Here is a 16,470-nt window from a genome sequence, read left to right as displayed (position 1 = left end):
TAGTAAACTGGCATTGAGATAAGGATTATTTACTTATTATACTAGTATAAAGAGGCTTAATCATAATAAGGAATTTATGGCCCACGGCCCACGGGCCATCCAGCACTGGACATATACCTGGGCGGGAGCGGTCCAATAGCGGATGCGAGGGCGATGCGGTTGCGGGTTTAAATCAAAAAATCCATTGGCCTCACTAAATCCCAAACCTAAATCCCAATTCCACGATTCTCTTCTCCACGGAGCGCATCGCTCTGCTCTCGTCGACGGCGACGGCGACGGCGACGGCGACGGCGACGGCGACGGCGACGGCTGTGGTCTCTTTCTCCAGTCGGCTGTGGTTTCCTCTCATCTTGGACGTGGTGTTTCCTCTCCTTGACGGTTAGTGGTCTTCTCCTTTCTCTCTCTCACTCTCGCTGCTTCTCTCGTTCTCCGCCTCACCCAGAGGCCACCGCCACCTTTCTCCTCCTCTCCTCTACGCACTTCCCCACACCCTTCTTCTTTCTTCCTCTCCACTGCACACACACACCAACCGACCTCCATACACTGCCACCGCTGTCTCCCATCTTCCTCCTTCTCTCCCGCCCTAGCAGATCAGCGCTTCCTACCTTCTCTCGTTAGGCCAATCTTCCACCACCCCACTTCTCTTTGACTCTGCGAGTCTCCAACCCCCTCCCTCCCCCCTCCCCCGCACACACGAACCTCTACGCAGTGCATCACATAAATGTAATAGGGTAATTTGCGGTCATTTGATTATCTGAATTATTGTAAATGTGTAATTGTGTATGAATTAGTGCAATTGCACTGTGGTCGTGTTATTTTTTTTTACTTATATATATTACTAGATTAGTTTTTTTACTAATAAACTTATATACTATATATGTATATGGGCTGCCCATACGGTATGCGGTGGGGTGGCACCTGCATACTGTTGTTGCCTTTCAAAACATTGTTAAACATAAATAAAAAGGACCCCAAATTAGGTTTGCCTAAAGTAAGACATATTCAATTCTATTAGCATGGTTGGTCATGAGGGGATTTTGAGATACCCTCCCTGTATTGATATTGATAATTCACTGGCAGGATACCTATTGGCTCATGCTGACTGCCAATTGGCATGACAATCCATAATTGGATAATCATCATGGCACAGACATCAACTGTATAAAACTAATAGTGTCACGCAGCATGATTAAGGATAAGATAATTAACGTCTTCATTGATATATTGTGTTGTTCCATGCTCCTTGAAACTGTAAATTATCTGACTTTGTTCCTACCAAAAGATCGGTCTGCAATTTTCCTCTAGTATGCTCACTCCTTGCATAAATCTTAACCTACCACCATCATTAGTAGGTTTACTTCTCGTTGTTAAGAAAGGAACTCTTATAAAAAAAATTCTATGTAGCTTCAGATAACTAATCACTCCTCTAGGTCTAGGGATGTATGATCTGTTGTATTTTTTATTAAATCATACTTTAATTTTTTATTATCTTTTTGGATTCAATCCATGCCTTTTCTTGTGAAGGGGAAGTCTTTATACATGTTCCTTCTATTTAGGATTCATCAATGATCTTCTTTTGAGAGTTATCGAGATATTAATCCTTCGTCATGGTCATGTCTTTTTAGTGATGAGGTTCCATGGTTCTTTTCTATTATTATTTTAGATTATAATTATCTTGGTTCTCTTCTTTATTTATGGGGAGTAGGGATGAATGTAATAATTTGCTTCAAGTGTGTTCAAAATTAGATTCTTGCAAATGGATGTGGATAAATGCTTGAACTATAGGAAGATTTTTTATATGCACACTTTACACTTTAAGCCCTCGTTCACTTCAGGAATAATTTTTTTCTTATTCTAGAATACAACTCCTTATTCCAGAATAATTGTTAAATATCATATTAACTCAATTCTAGAATACAAATACTATTCATTAAAATTACATCTTATACACCACACTAACCTAATTACTAATTTACCTTTGATATCTATTCCTTTAACCTACTTTATATCAAATGAAAGGGTATTAATGATAATTTCATAAAAATTAATATACATATTTTCCCATATTTTCCTTCACTTTATATCACATCAAAAATAATTATTATATTCTTATTTCAAAATACAAGTTTTAACATAAGTATAGTTATTTCTGGAATGAAGACCTCATTTTGAGAATACCAAAAAAAATTATCTATTTTAGAATTGACTTTATTCTTGAAGTAAACATGACCGAAGTTCTTCCCTTTTGAATTATTAGTTAAGCAGTTGGATGATCAATAGACTTGCTACATCTTACTATTAAATCATTAGTATTATTTCAGTCAAATAGAATTATAGATGCTTGAACAAGTCATATCTTTCATCTTGTTTCACGCTTGCTAATGTTTTTCTATTTTAACTAAATATTGAGTATCACTCTTGAGGTTTACTACTAATTATGTTACCAGGAAATGCTCATTCCATTTTGTTAGTTAATAGCTTTTTTTCTCTATTTATCTTAGAAACTTGTGTGACATGGCATCGGGGAAAATTCTGGCAATTTGCCAATCAGGTGGTGAATTTGTCACGAATAATGATGGATCCATGTCTTATTCTGGTGGAGAAGCACATGCTATTGATATCGACCGTGACATGCTTCTCCATGATTTGAAGTCAGAAATATCTTCAATGTTTAACTGCAACATTGATGCCTTTTCGATCAAGTATTTCCTTCCAAGCAACAGGCGAGTCCTTATTACAGTATCTAATGACAAAGACCTACAACGTATGGTAGATTTTCATGCAGGTTCAGATACAACAGACGTTTTTATCCTGAAGAAAATTGAGAACAGGTATTTGACCAACTAATACTTTCTACTCTGTATTACAGAAGAAATTTCCAGAATGACAACAACATGCGGTTTTGCAGGATAATTAGGAGTGTGGTAGCTGACTCAGGTACCCCTACTAATGCTACCACTGCTACGGTGGCTACAATAGAAAATGTTAAACGGCAAAAGTTATGTATAGATTGGGACAATATGATCACTGGTGTGGGGCAAGTATTTGAAAGTCCGAGAGCCTTCCGTGATGCATTGCACAAGTATGCAATTGCAAATAGTTTTATGTATAGATTTGTTAAAAATGATGCATCCCGTGTAACTGCTGAATGTTCTGCTGATGATTGTCCATGGCGGATTCATGCATCTAGATCCCCTGTCAAGAAGGAATTTATGATTAAAAAGATGACTGAAACTCATGCATGTAGAAAGGAAGTTGGAAAAGAAGGTAACCGTCTAGCATCCCAACGCTGGGTTGCTAGTGTAATAAAAGACAAGTTGCGTGATACTCCAAATTATAGGCCAAGGGAAATTGCAAGCGATCTCCACCGAGAATATGGACTGAGCTTGAACTATGCACAAGCGTGGCGTGGAAAATTTGTTGCAAAGAAACAGCTCTACAGCTCGCATGAGGAGGCATGTAATCAATTACCTTGGTTTTGTGAAAGGATAAGTGAGACAAATCCAGGCAGTGTGACGGCATTAGTAACATGTGATGATTCAAAATTTTGTTTCTTTGTCGCATTTTATGCATCACTTAATGGTTTTGAGCATGGTTGCAGACCGCTCCTTTTTCTTGATGGAATATCTCTGAAAGCAAATAGACACTGGAAGCTGCTTGCTGCTACTTCAGTTGACGGAGAAGGTGATATTTTTCCAGTTGCTATCTCTGTAGTGGATGCAGAGTCTAAAGAAAATTGGCATTGGTTTTTGCTGCAGCTCAAATCTGCCTTCAATATGTCTCGCACTATAACATTCATATCAAATGGACAAAATGGTTTGACAGAGGAGATACGGTCAGTTTTTGAGGACAGCTATCATGGTTACTGTCTAAATCATCTGATCGAAAATTTTAAGACAGAATTGGAGGAGTCTTGGACTCAAGAAGTAAAGGATTCCATGGTTGAACATCTTAAACAAGCAGTATATGCCTGCAAAGTAGATGAGTTTAACCAGTGTATTGACAGCATCAAGACTGAGTCAAAAGAGCTTGCTGAATGGCTTTTGAATACCAAGCCTGAAAGCTGGTCAGATGCCTTCTTCAAGGGATTACGTAATGGTCAGTACTCATCCACTGCTCCAGAGACAGTTAATAACTGGATTTCAACTAGATATGAGCTGTCGGTAGTACAGATGGTTGACATGATCAGGTGTAAGATGATGGAAATGATGTATGCACGTCGGGAGTCTTCAAACACATGGACTGAGACACTCGCACCATCTGCAAACCAGAAGGTACAAGAAGAGCTGGTAAAAGCACGCACCCTCAATGTGATCTGCTCAACTGCCAATGTGTTTGAGGTGCATGATGATTCAGTTAATGTCGTTAACATTGAAACTTGGGAATGTACCTGCCGAAGATGGCAGGTTACTGGCTTGCCATGCATGCATGCTCTTGCTGTATTTGAGCGCACAGATCTATGCATATATGACTATTGCTCAAAGTACTTCACAACTGAATGTTATCGTTCAACATATTCGTTGCCTATCAGCCCAATACCTGATATTGGTAGGCCTGCATGTAGTGATCCTTCTCATAGCACCATCATATGTCCTCCTCGAACACGACGGCTGGCTGGTCGACCAAAAGAAAAGCCAGATGATCCACGAATAACAGTTAAAAGAGCAGTGAGATGTAGTCGGTGCAAAGGATTTGGGCACAATAAGCAAACTTGCAAGGTGTCCATTTTGAAGGTAGAACACATTTCTTAGAATGTATATGAAGAGTTTTGATGCATATGCCTGTCTCCATTTCTTGCAATATCTTGGATTGTAACCTTAGCTGTAGTTTTACACCTCAGTTACAAACTTTGCTAATTTCTTAACATGCATCTATTGTTCAGTTGCGAAAGAAAGTTACAACCAGGTCTGGTATCAGAATATCCGTTGTAATTGAGCAATTTGCAGTAATTGTGTAATATCCTTCTTGCTTTTATCTATCTTTATTTGTTTTCGGATGGTTTCCCAAATTGATGCTTGGAGACGGTTTGTCATATTTGAAGGAAAACTTGGCTTCTGTTTTGCACCTCTTTTCAGATTCCTTTTTTTCTAGTTGGGGAATTGTAGTTTATCAATCACACTGATCTTCACACTTAGATTTCAGTAATTTGTCAAGTTCATGAACAATGGGCAATCACGAAATCATTAACAACAATGCTTGTCAATCGAATGTCATATTTGCTTCTCCTTGACTGAGGGTGCTGTGTAGCAAAGGAGATGATAAACCACCTGTACAGTCCATGCTCGCTCAACTTGGATCAGGTTAAGCTTTAGCTCGAGAAAAGAAAGGACCCCAGATGTTCCACTCAGTTTGCACTGCTGACATAGCTCGCACCGCACTCTTGGACAACCAAGTTCGAGCTTGACTGATTGCTAGCATATTGCAGCAGCTGAAACTGTCGGTTTGTGGCAAGCTGGTGCACACGGCACTCGGTCTGGTTCATCCGACTTTCCTACAGGAGCCCATTGAGGAGGACCTTCCTAAGCGAATGATAGATTTAGGAATAATCAAATTGCAACAATATGAAGATCAGCCCAAATTGTCGTTAGGGCAGAATTTTTGAGGAGAACTGGGGTAGATTTAACCATCTAATGGATCTATAACTTAGACAGATTGTTCTTCTTGAAGTAAGGAATCCAACACAATTGAGAACATGTCGATCAGACTTGTAGATCAAAAGTTACACGGAAAATACTGACCATGGGTCAGATGATGGCGTGAGGTAACGTGAGTAATGGAATAGGAGAATAATGGTTAGGTTTCGTGGAAGAGGGTGGCTATAATGGTGGGTAGAGCATTAAGCTAGACGAAGAAGAGAGTGGATCGATCCTTGAGAGGCAAGGGGCCGGTCAGATTGAGGGAGGAAGAAGATAACATTTAAGATTGGATGTTGTTGGAGGAAAGAGAGAGTTAGGAAGGAAACTTCAATATTTCATCAATAATTTTCAATTAAGTTGCTTTCCACATATTTAGAGGCTAATCTATCAACAAAATAGTTAAAATATAATCCTAAGATAATTAAAAGATATCCCTAAGATAATGCAGTTCTCCGATTGCGTTCGAACGCAGCTGAGCGTGTTTGAATGTGGATTTCATGTTTTCTGTAGTTGTGAACGTGTACAGGCGTTCGAACGCGGTCGAACGCATTCGAACGGCGTGTTCGAACGCACTAAACACGTTCTCTGTTTTTACGCATGTATGTAGGCGTTCGATAATCACATTCGAACACAACTGCCAGAAATCCTATTCTTCTAAAACAAAAGCTATTTCTAAAACAAAAAAAATAAAATAAAAGTCATAACTAGTTGAATCGTAATAGTGTATTAAAAAATCCAAATGTATAGTGAAACTCAAATGTAGTTTTACACAATAATAGAAATGTCTCATATCATGTGGGCTAGCGGAGACTGGATGAAAGAAGGTCTAGATAACGATAGAGAGGCTGCCTCTCTCACGTGGTGCATCATTGCTCTAGGTCCATGGTAGATTTGGAAAAATTAAAATGATGCTATCTTTCATTAGAAATAAAATACTGTTAGCCAAGTCCTCCATAGGATTATGGCTCTTGCACTGGAAACCTTTCAATAACTTTGGAAAAAACCTCAAACCCTGTGACCCAATCAGCAAGAGGTGCAATGGCAGCATTCTAAGGGTGAGAATATCAAGCTAAATTTTGATGGTTCCTTCTCTACTTGTGATGGCTCGGTAGGGGTAGGATTCATTGCTAGAGATAAAGCTAGTCGGCCTCTATTCATGGCTATTGCTCACATCACGGCTTTGGATCCTTTTCATGCTGAAGCAATCGCTATCAAGCTCGCTCTCCTAGAAGTCATTGAGCTTGGTTATCAAAACATCACTATCAAAATTGACTCCCAATCTCTCATCAATGTCTTGTGGTTGAAATCTCTAGGGCCATGGTGGCTCAAGCATGTGCTTTTAGATATCGTTCAACTTTTGACAAGGTTTTGTAATGTCTCTATTCTTCACTACTTAAGAGAAGCTAATTGACCTACGAATTGGTTAGCTAATTTAGGTAGAGATCAGGGTTTTCAGTTGTCTGGGTTACTTGGTCTCCAACTCTTTATATAGAGTTTTGTATAGGAATAGAGGGCATTCCCTTGGATATCTAATGTACTTTTGAGCCCCCCTTTTGAGGTAATACTATTGCCTTTCCTAACAAAAATGAAAGAAAAGAAAAAGAAAGGTATCATATCATAGTCTAAATTCTTATAGCTTATATTTATGATATATCCTACTGTTAGAATCCATCTTTAGTCACAACACATTTCTAGAGGACTTATCTGACTCATTTTGCATCGCTAAGATCCAATTCTCAGCATGAATCAGTTTGTTAGTAGTTGGAATAGGAGGAAATTTGTAAACATAACAAGCTATGTTACAAAATAGACTCTTAGGCTTTTGCATCTCATTTCTGTAATTTTTGTCCTCTATAAAGTCTTCAGCATTCTTTAATGACAATTTGCCCTAGAAAGAATAAATTTAGTTCTTGTTCGGATAATATCTTGAAAATTTCCACAATTGTTTGTGTTAGAAATATGCTCAAGTGTATGATTTGAACAGTTGATAAATGACTAAGATCAATTTATTGTAACATATATTGACATTAATTAGAAAATGTGGTTATAACTTGTAATGATAAAGTCAAGGCATGTTTTATTTTTATGAAAGTTTGTAGATAGATATTTCATTAAGCTTAAATAATAGTTATAACATGATACACAAACGAATGAGAGATAGGATAAAATTCTACAATAAGCCCCATTCTTGGCTAAAAATAGGCTGACCAATATAAGGGCCTAGTGTATTAGTTTATAATATATAAGTACTCATGCAAATAAGAATAATAGAAGGGATAGGGTATCTGGCCTAAAATAAGCCTCACCCTTGGCCTTCAGAGGCCACTTTGTAGACAAGAATAGTTGCAAGAGACTTGGATTCACAGTGCTTCTCATCAATGGGTCGACTACGTATGGCTCTTCAATCCAAATTAAACCTAACACGCACAAATACCGACCAATGCAATGATACCAAGCAAACAAGTCACTAAATTAAGTTAGGGCAAGCCACCATGTGAAAACCTAAAACACCACCTACTCAGCAGTGGCTGGCCAAGGTAGTAGTAGATGGACCCTTGCTAAACGGCAAGCAGGACAACAAACCTTTCACAAGCATGGCGGATCCGCCACTAGGTAGTAATTGTAGCATTAGAGACTCGACAAGGGGACGAGGCAGCTGGAGAAAACAATAGTGACAAAGCGAGGCAAACTAAGGTTGCTACCTGAAGCTCTAACACACTAGATGGTTTAGTGGTCGCTGTGGCAGGGAGGGTCAAAGGAGTGATGGAGAGTGAGGTCGAAGAGAGCAGCGACTAGAAAGATGGAACAAGGCAAAGCTGTAGCTAGAGATGTTATTCGGAGAGGTGGTGACTAAGTTGGAGGCTGCACCATTGAGAGGAAAGAGAGAGATCCAGGAGGTGAAGGAGGGGTTGAGCAAGGTTTTGACGGAGATAGGGGCTAAGAAGGGGGAGCAAGATTCTCATTGCATTGGAGACAAAAGGAGGGCGGAGTTAGAGAAGAAGAAGATGGTCGGGATTGGCTCCACCACCCACACATCCAGCCGCAGACGGCTCGGCAAGCCCTAAGGCCGGTGAGGAGGGGGAGAGAAGGGAAAACCAATAGGGTGGAAAACCCTTATGGTAGAAAAGCCCCTCCCCTCCCTAGCTCTTGATTAGATGAGGGGAGGAGAGAGAAAACAACGGGGAAGACCACTCTCGCAAGGGAAGAAGGTGTCAGTTGAACCATAAAAGAGAGATAGGGCCGACACTAGGGTAGAAAAAAATTGAGAGTTGGTAGGAAGTGATCGAAAGTTGATAATAAGTTGTGGACCAAGGTATGCTTTCAAGTACACTAGTGGTAGACTAAATTTGTGATCCAGAACAGTTATTTCGATCTATCCAAATAATATGTGCTTCTACTTAAACTTTTAGCTGTAAGAAAAAAATCCTATTCTATTTACTACTTTAATTCCGATAAGATTTATTAAAAAACCAGCTAACAAATTTAAGAGAGCATGTGATCAATTACTCAAAATTAAAGATAAAAATTAAGAAGCATTGAAGGCAAACAACTTAATTGCAGTTTGCATATCACTATATACTACTCCTTGCTACTCCTCTTCAAATATATTCTTGGACTCGTGCATCAATCCTGGGCTTAGCTTAACCATAAGGATGCAGAACTCCATCTGGTCTAGAGCTCCATCACCATCTAAGTCTCCCCCCCTACCATTTCCATCAGCTCATCTTCTCGAAACCCCTCGAGCCCGAGAATCGCAGCATTCCTTTTCAAACTCTTGAGGGTGATCAGGCCATTTCTCCAGTCCATCAAGAGATGAAAACCCTTGCATAACTCCTCGATCAATCCTTCAGGGCCAAGCATGTTGGCCATGGAAGGTAGAAAGTCCTCGAACTTGAGCGATTCCTCCGCCATGCGCGACGACGGTCTTTGAAAGAAAGTGTAAGCTAAAGGATGTAGATAGGGACAAGGGAATTGTATTAATTAATAGAAGGTAGAAGAGGAGAAAGATGGAAGGAGTCTCCATTGATGACAAGTTGCCAACCAAGGTACATAAATATTAAGGTGGTCAGCTTAGGTGTAACACTCCAAATATAAAAAAAAAATTCTCGTGACGCATGCGCCGTGTGTCACAAGCACCTGCCACTCTGCCCCCAGCGTCCTCCCTTCCCTCTTCTTCCCCTTTCCTTTGCCGTGCACGCTACCATCCCCCCACCTCCTTTAACCTCCCCCTTCCCTTCCCCGGACCACGCCGTTTTCCTCCACTCGCTACCTCTCTACCTCTCTCGTGGTTGCCGACGCCGGAGCCGACGAAGCCTCGGAGCCCCTGAAGCCCAGGAGCCAGCGAAGCCGAGTGCGCGGATCGCGATAAGCCTCAGCCTTACTAGCATGTGTTAGTTAACCATCCCCGTCGGCCGACGACCCCACGTCCGGCTGTCAGTCCGAAAGCTTCGAGGAAAGGGCTCTCGGGTCGGGCTTTGGGCCCTTTAGGTTGGGAGATAGGACCTCCATGGCCGTTGACCATGGAGCTCACCTCGCCGCCTCGTTGGCCACTCCGGCCGCGGGGCGAGCTTCTCTCGCTCCTCTATGGGCGGGGAGGACGGGCGGGGGCTCCTCCACGGCGTGGGTTGCGCTCGTCGAGCCCCGCCGCGCCCTCCTCTTTTCCTTCCCTTGCTTTCTTCCCTTCCCTCCCCGGCGAAGTCGCAAGGCGCCGACTCGTGTGTGGGCTGCCGACGACGTAGACCACTGGCATTGCCGAGCCTTCGCTCCTCAACCCTTCTGTCTCCCTCCCTCAAAGGAGATGGGGGGGGGGGGGGGGGATGTGTGTGGGTGGGCTGCAGGCCGCAGCCCATCGACTTAGACTCGGGTGGGCTGCAGGTCGCAGCCCACTCAGACTTGGACTCGGGTGGGCTGCAGGCCGCAGCCCACCTGGTCTTGGACTCGGGTGGGCTGCAGGCTGTAGCCCACTAAGCCAATTATTGGGTGGGCTGCAGTCTGCAGCCCACTATTCCAACCTTGGTGGGCTGTGGCTGGGCCCCCATCCCACCAAGGCCCTATTGCCTTTTGGGTTGGGTTTGAGCCTACCCATTGCCTCTAGCCTAGCCCATTTGGGGCCATTTGGATCTTATAACCCTGTTTATCTTTTTCACCTGATTTGATTAGCCTGATCCCTTGTAATGACAATCTAGTACCATGTAAATTTTGGGATAACATAAGACTCATAGGAGACCCTTGACTCATGTATTTTACCAAACATAAATGCGCTAATAAGATAATTAATTCTATTAGTTCGCTAATCTTACGTATGGCTTACTTGCGTGAATTAATAGGATTGACACCGCGTGAGGAGGATTTTGGGATTCCGGAGGAGCTAGCTAGCTGACGAGTTTTACCATACTATGGAGACCCCTCAGGCGAGTAGAGTTATACAAATCTAGAATAACATAATTACAGTCATTATACCTGTCATGACACTGTAGGAAATGTCGGTATTAATGCATGCAGTTAGTACACCATGTTATATCTTTTGCATATATAGTTATTAATAACCTGCTCATCATTATATTATGAGAATGTTAATGTAGCATAAACATTAGTGTGATAATGCTTTACATGTGTCCTGTATGGTATACCATTGCATAGATGTATGATTACTGTGAATATAGAATGTAATGATCATGATGACTATAACATGCTTTATACACTCATAAACATTGCACCACTTTCACCTATCATTAGTAGTCGAATTCTGACTAGGCAGTACCCTTACTCACTCAGCCCAGGGTTAAGGGTAGAGTATATCTTATATGACTATACTATTAGCGGCCTACACCTGAGGTCGGAAAGCCTGTGTGGCATTCAGGTAGTTATACTGCATAGTTAGGACTAGATTATGATGATAGAAGAACATGATTGTGAGGTGGGGATATAACTCTAGCGGTACCCGATGACGCAGGGTTAGGGCAATTGTTGATGAGCCGAGGGCTCCCGATTCTCCCGCCGAGGGTGGTGATGATTTAGAGAGAGTGAGATATGGGCTTACGACCAGGGTCCTGAGTCTGATGGCCACAGACAACCGGTCACATGTAGTGTCGCCATACACGTGTAGGTGACATTACCGCTAGATGTGTACATATCCCCTCTCGACGGATGATTATTTCTTAAGAGTATTTACCCTGTGTGGTGAATAGCTCGGTGAGCGATGATAAGTATGATTAATGCTTTGGTAGACCTGAGATGACTAAACTGTTATTTTATTGCTATGCATAACATGTAAAACCTATGATTGAGATGTGTACGAATAAGAGATTGTATCAAGCTTTATATCTGTGTGAACTTATCATGATACGTTTAGGAACTAGCATGTTCCAGGATAGTGACTGGTAATCCTTATCGATTGCATTGATTCAGTAAATTGTGGTAAGTCTTTTCAATAAGCATATCGTTATCGTTAGCAAATATAGGCATACATTGGATATACACATGTGATTTCATTATTTTTAGATTGTATGGGTCCTACTCGCTGGGCTGTAAGCTCACCACCTCGTGGTGGTATTATTTTAAGAGCTAGGGGACGCAGGTGCGGGTAGCGAGGAGTAGCTGCTTTTCCTTTTCAGTAGGTTTGTTAGTTGTGTTAAGCCCCTGCGAGGGCGTGATGACGATGTTGTATTTTGGACTTTAGCATTGTATCTTGGATATATATTTGGAAGGCTTGTTGTGGCCTGTGGACTTGTATCCAGACTCTTATAATTGAGTTTATTTATGGGGAAATTGTGTTGTTGTGTGCCTTGTGAAATTCTTGTACTGACAGGACATGTGATGTACCACGTGGGGGGATTTACTCACGCGGTTTACATGTGTATTTAAAGGTTTGGGTGTTTCAACTTGGTATCAGAGCCTAGGTTCATCATAAATCCGATAAGTCTTTCTAGATATCATCCAAATACATAAGGAATGAATAATAATAATGAATAACTAGGAGTAATGAATACTAGAGTCACACACGACTTTTGATTTACTTGTGAATTAAGAACTAAACTATTTTGAACTTACCAGGAATGCCGCCTAGACGTGCTTGATCTATTCGTACGACTGGTCATGGACGGGCTTCAGCCCCCGTTGAAGAACCAGTTGCCGGTACCTCAGCTAGCATTGAGGCTCTAGGACAGCTTGTCAGACAGCAAGAGAGGCTCATCGAAGAGTTAGTTCGCGAGCGCACGGCGGCCATATCTGGGATGCACATACCGAGGGAGCCGTCAGGGCATTTTACTCCAGCCGAGCAGACTGGAAGTGGGTCCGCCTGGTCGCTGAACCGGTTCATGCAGCTTAAACCCCCTTTGTTCAGTGGCACGATGGACCCCATGGAGGCTAATAAGTGGATGGTGGATGTGCGGAAGATACTGACCGCTTTTGAGTGCCCGGAGAGTCGTCAGGTGACCTTTGCCACTTTCCTTCTCCTTGAGGAGGCGAAAGAGTGGTGGAGAGCCACTAAGCACATGATGCCGGATCGCCTGGCTGGGGAGTACATCACTTGGAGGGCTTTTTCGGACTCCTTCGACCAGAAATATTTTCCGGCATCCCTGCGTTTCGAGCTGACGAGGGACTTTACTCAGTTGAGGTAGGGGGATATGACAGTGGCTCAGTACGAGGACAGATTCAAGGCCTTGTCCCGCTTCTGCCCTAGACTTATATCGGACGATATTGCTAGGGCTGACCAGTTCAAGATGGGCCTCCGAATCGAGATCCGCAAACAGGTGAACATGGTGAAAAACCTGACATATGCATAGCTGGTAGAGAATGCGGGGATAGCGGAGAGGGACTTACTTGAGGAGCGCTCACAGCATCAGGAGCGGGCAGCGGGTCGTACCAGCCGCTTTGATGGGCATCCGCGTGGAGGCCATTCTGGTGGGACCTTCCTGCGACCGAGGTGTCACCCCTATGCGGGTGGCGCAGGATCTAGTGCTACCCCGAGTAGACCCAGTCCTCAGGGTTCAGGTGGGCCGAGTAGGGCTCGACCTTCTATTGGTGGCGGGAGGTCAGCAGCAGTCTCGAGCAGTGCGAGCAGTGGTGGTTTTGCACGGCCGTCTGCCTCTGAGGGTCGGATTTGTTTTGCTTGCGGCAAGAGGGGTCACATATCTCGTGACTGCCACAGCAAGGAGGTCATCTTACAGCTTAATGATGGCATTGAGTGTCGATTGTGTAAGGATCGACAGGTGGACCGCTCACAATGACAGGTACTATGACTTTATTTGCACACACCGCTAGGATTCTATTTGACCTCGGGGCCACCCATTCCTTTATTTCTACATCCTTCCTAGTGCGGATGTGGCACCGGGACCTCTTGTGGAGTTAGTCATAGCCACCCCACTTGGAGACTTCCTGAAAGTTCGTCATATTTATCGACCTTGACTTTTGGTGAGTGGGACTTTAGTATGACCTAATCCTAGGGATGGATTGGTTAGCCGCCTACCATGCCAGTATTAATTGCTACAGCAAGGAGGTCATCTTACAGCTTAATGATGGCATTGAGTGTCAATTGTGTAAGGATCGACAGGTGAGCTCACAGTTGGTGGCGATCATGTCTATCGAGTCAGCTGGGACCCAAATCCTGACTGACTTACTAGTGGTGCAGGAGTTCCCAGATGTTTTTCCTGAGGACATTCTAGGGCTTCCCCCAGACAGAAGAATTGAGTTCATCATTGACCTCATCCCGGGGGCGGGACCAGTCTCCAAGGCACCCTACCGTATGGCTCCGAAGGAGATGGAAGAACTGAGAGAGCAGATTGATGACCTACTAAGTAGGGGACTTATCCGGCCTAGCTCATCTCCTTGGGGCGCTCCAGTCTTGTTTGTGAAGAAGAAGGATGGTACCCTCCGCCTTTGCATTGATTATCGGCAACTGAACCAGCTGACTGTGAAGAACAAGTATCCATTGCCTCACATTGAGGACTTGTTTGATCAATTGCGTGGAGCGCGCATCTTCTCGAAGATTGATCTGAGATCTGGGTATCATCAATTGAGGATTAGGGAAGCGGATGTCCCAAAAACCGCTTTTCGTACCTGGTACGGGTTGTATGAGTTTTTGGTTATGCCTTTCGGCTTGACCAATGCACCAGCTATCTTTATGGACTTGATGAACCGAGTCTTCCGCCCTTTCTTGGATCGGTTTGTGGTGGTATTCATTGATGATATCTTGATTTACTTTGGCTCAGAACAGGAGCATGATGAGCACCTTCGGTTGGTATTGCAGATACTAAGGAGAGAAAAGTTATTTGCTAAGTTCTCCAAGTGTGAATTTTGGCTGGAGGAAGTGGTATTCCTTGGGCATGTGGTCTCAGGAGAGGGCATCTGGGTTGATCAATCCAAGATCACCGCTGTTCTCAATTGGAGGCAACCGAGTACCGTCTCGGAGGTCCGTAGTTTCTTGGGTTTGGCCGGGTATTACTGGCGTTTTGTGGGAGGATTTTCGAAAATTGCCAGTCCCCTCACTAAGCTAACCCGAAAGGATCAGTGTTTTGAATGGACAGCTGATTGTGAGGAGAGCTTTCAAGAGCTGAAGAGGAGACTTACATCTGCACCCGTCCTTGTAGTTCCTCGCAGTGGAGGAGGCTACCAGGTCTACTGTGATGCTTCATACTTGGGCTTGGGCTGTGTGCTCATGCAGGAGGGCGGAGTTGTCGCTTATGCATCCAGGCAGATCAAGAACCATGAGCGGAACTACCCTACCCACGACTTGGAGCTAGCAGCGGTAGTGTTCGCCCTGAAGATTTGGAGGCATTATCTTTACCGGGAGAAGTGCGAGATCTTCACTGACCACAAGAGTTTGAAGTACCTGTTCACCCAGAGGGAGTTGAACATGAGACAGCGCAGGTGGCTTGAGCTGGTGAATGATTATGACTGCACCATTAACTACCACCCTGGGAAGGCAAATGTGGTGGCGGATGCCTTGAGCAGGAAGTCGATGGGGAACTTGGCTAGTTTGATTACTCAGCTGCAGGACATCCTACGAGATCTGCAGAAGATGGACACGCAGATCATAGCCAAAGATGTGGGTACTGGACTTCTGGCCCAGTTAACTGTAAGGCCGACTCTAGCGGAGAAGATCAGAGTTGCACAGGTAGAAGACCCCTATTTACTGCAAGTCCTCCAGCAAGTTTGAGACTCAGGTAAAAAGGGTTTTTGTCTTGATGGATTGGGAACCCTGAAGTTTGGAGATAGATTTTGTGTACCTGACGTGGGCGAACTCCGTCGGGAGATTTTAGAGGAAGCTCACCAGACATCTTACAGTGTGCACCCTGGGGAGACGAAGATGTACCATGATGTTTGTAGATACTTTTGGTGGCCAGGATTGAAGAAGAGCATTGCAGAGTTTGTAGCTCGATGCTTAATTTGTCAGCAGGTCAAAATTGAACACCAGAGGTCGGCTGGGACACTCAGGCCATTACCTATTCCTGAGTGGAAATGGGAGCATATCACCATGGACTTTGTGGTGGGTCTGCCGAAGACCTTGAAGAAAAAAGACTCTATATGGGTGATTGTGGATCGATTGACCAAGTCAGCTCACTTCCTCCCAGTCAGTACAACTGATTCTATGGATCATCGAGCCACTTTATTTCGGGATGAGATCTTTGCTTGCCATGGGGCACCAGTTTCTATTACTTCTGACCATGACCCTAGGTTCACCTCTAGGCTGTGACATCATTTTGCTAAGTCACTAGGTACCAAATTGCAATTCAGCACCGCCTATCATCCTCAGACTGACGGTCAGTCAGAGCGAACGATCCAGACCTTGGAGGATATGCTACGTGCCTCAGTTGCAGACTTCGGACTCAGTTGG

The 16,470-nt window shown here is 43.6% G+C and overlaps 1 protein-coding gene across 1 annotated transcript; it reads left to right on the top strand.

The window, feature by feature from the left end:
• The first annotated feature begins 201 nt into the window (after window positions 1-201).
• LOC140767341 (uncharacterized) lies at window positions 202-4,978 on the top strand. The gene is made up of 3 exons (XM_073107206.1): window positions 202-378; window positions 2,502-2,831; window positions 2,909-4,978. Exons 2-3 carry the CDS (start codon window positions 2,515-2,517, stop codon window positions 4,749-4,751), a joined length of 2,160 nt encoding a protein of 719 aa, XP_072963307.1. The 5' UTR covers window positions 202-378; window positions 2,502-2,514; the 3' UTR covers window positions 4,752-4,978.
• Window positions 4,979-16,470: the final 11,492 nt, after the last annotated feature.

The sequence above is a fragment of the Typha angustifolia genome, chromosome 9, assembly GCF_048772165.1.
Source record: "Typha angustifolia cultivar Huaian chromosome 9, ASM4877216v1, whole genome shotgun sequence".
Lineage (NCBI taxonomy): Eukaryota > Viridiplantae > Streptophyta > Magnoliopsida > Poales > Typhaceae > Typha > Typha angustifolia.
This window is presented reverse-complemented; position numbering and strand designations above follow the sequence as displayed.

Excerpts from the sequence above, each read along its gene's own strand:
- LOC140767341 (XM_073107206.1), top strand. The coding sequence starts at position 2,515 with ATGGCATCGGGGAAAATTCTGGCAATTTGCCAATCAGGTGGTGAATTT. Across the intron at positions 2,832-2,908 it reads CTGAAGAAAATTGAGAACAG|GATAATTAGGAGTGTGGTAG; the intron begins GTATTTGACCAA and ends GCGGTTTTGCAG.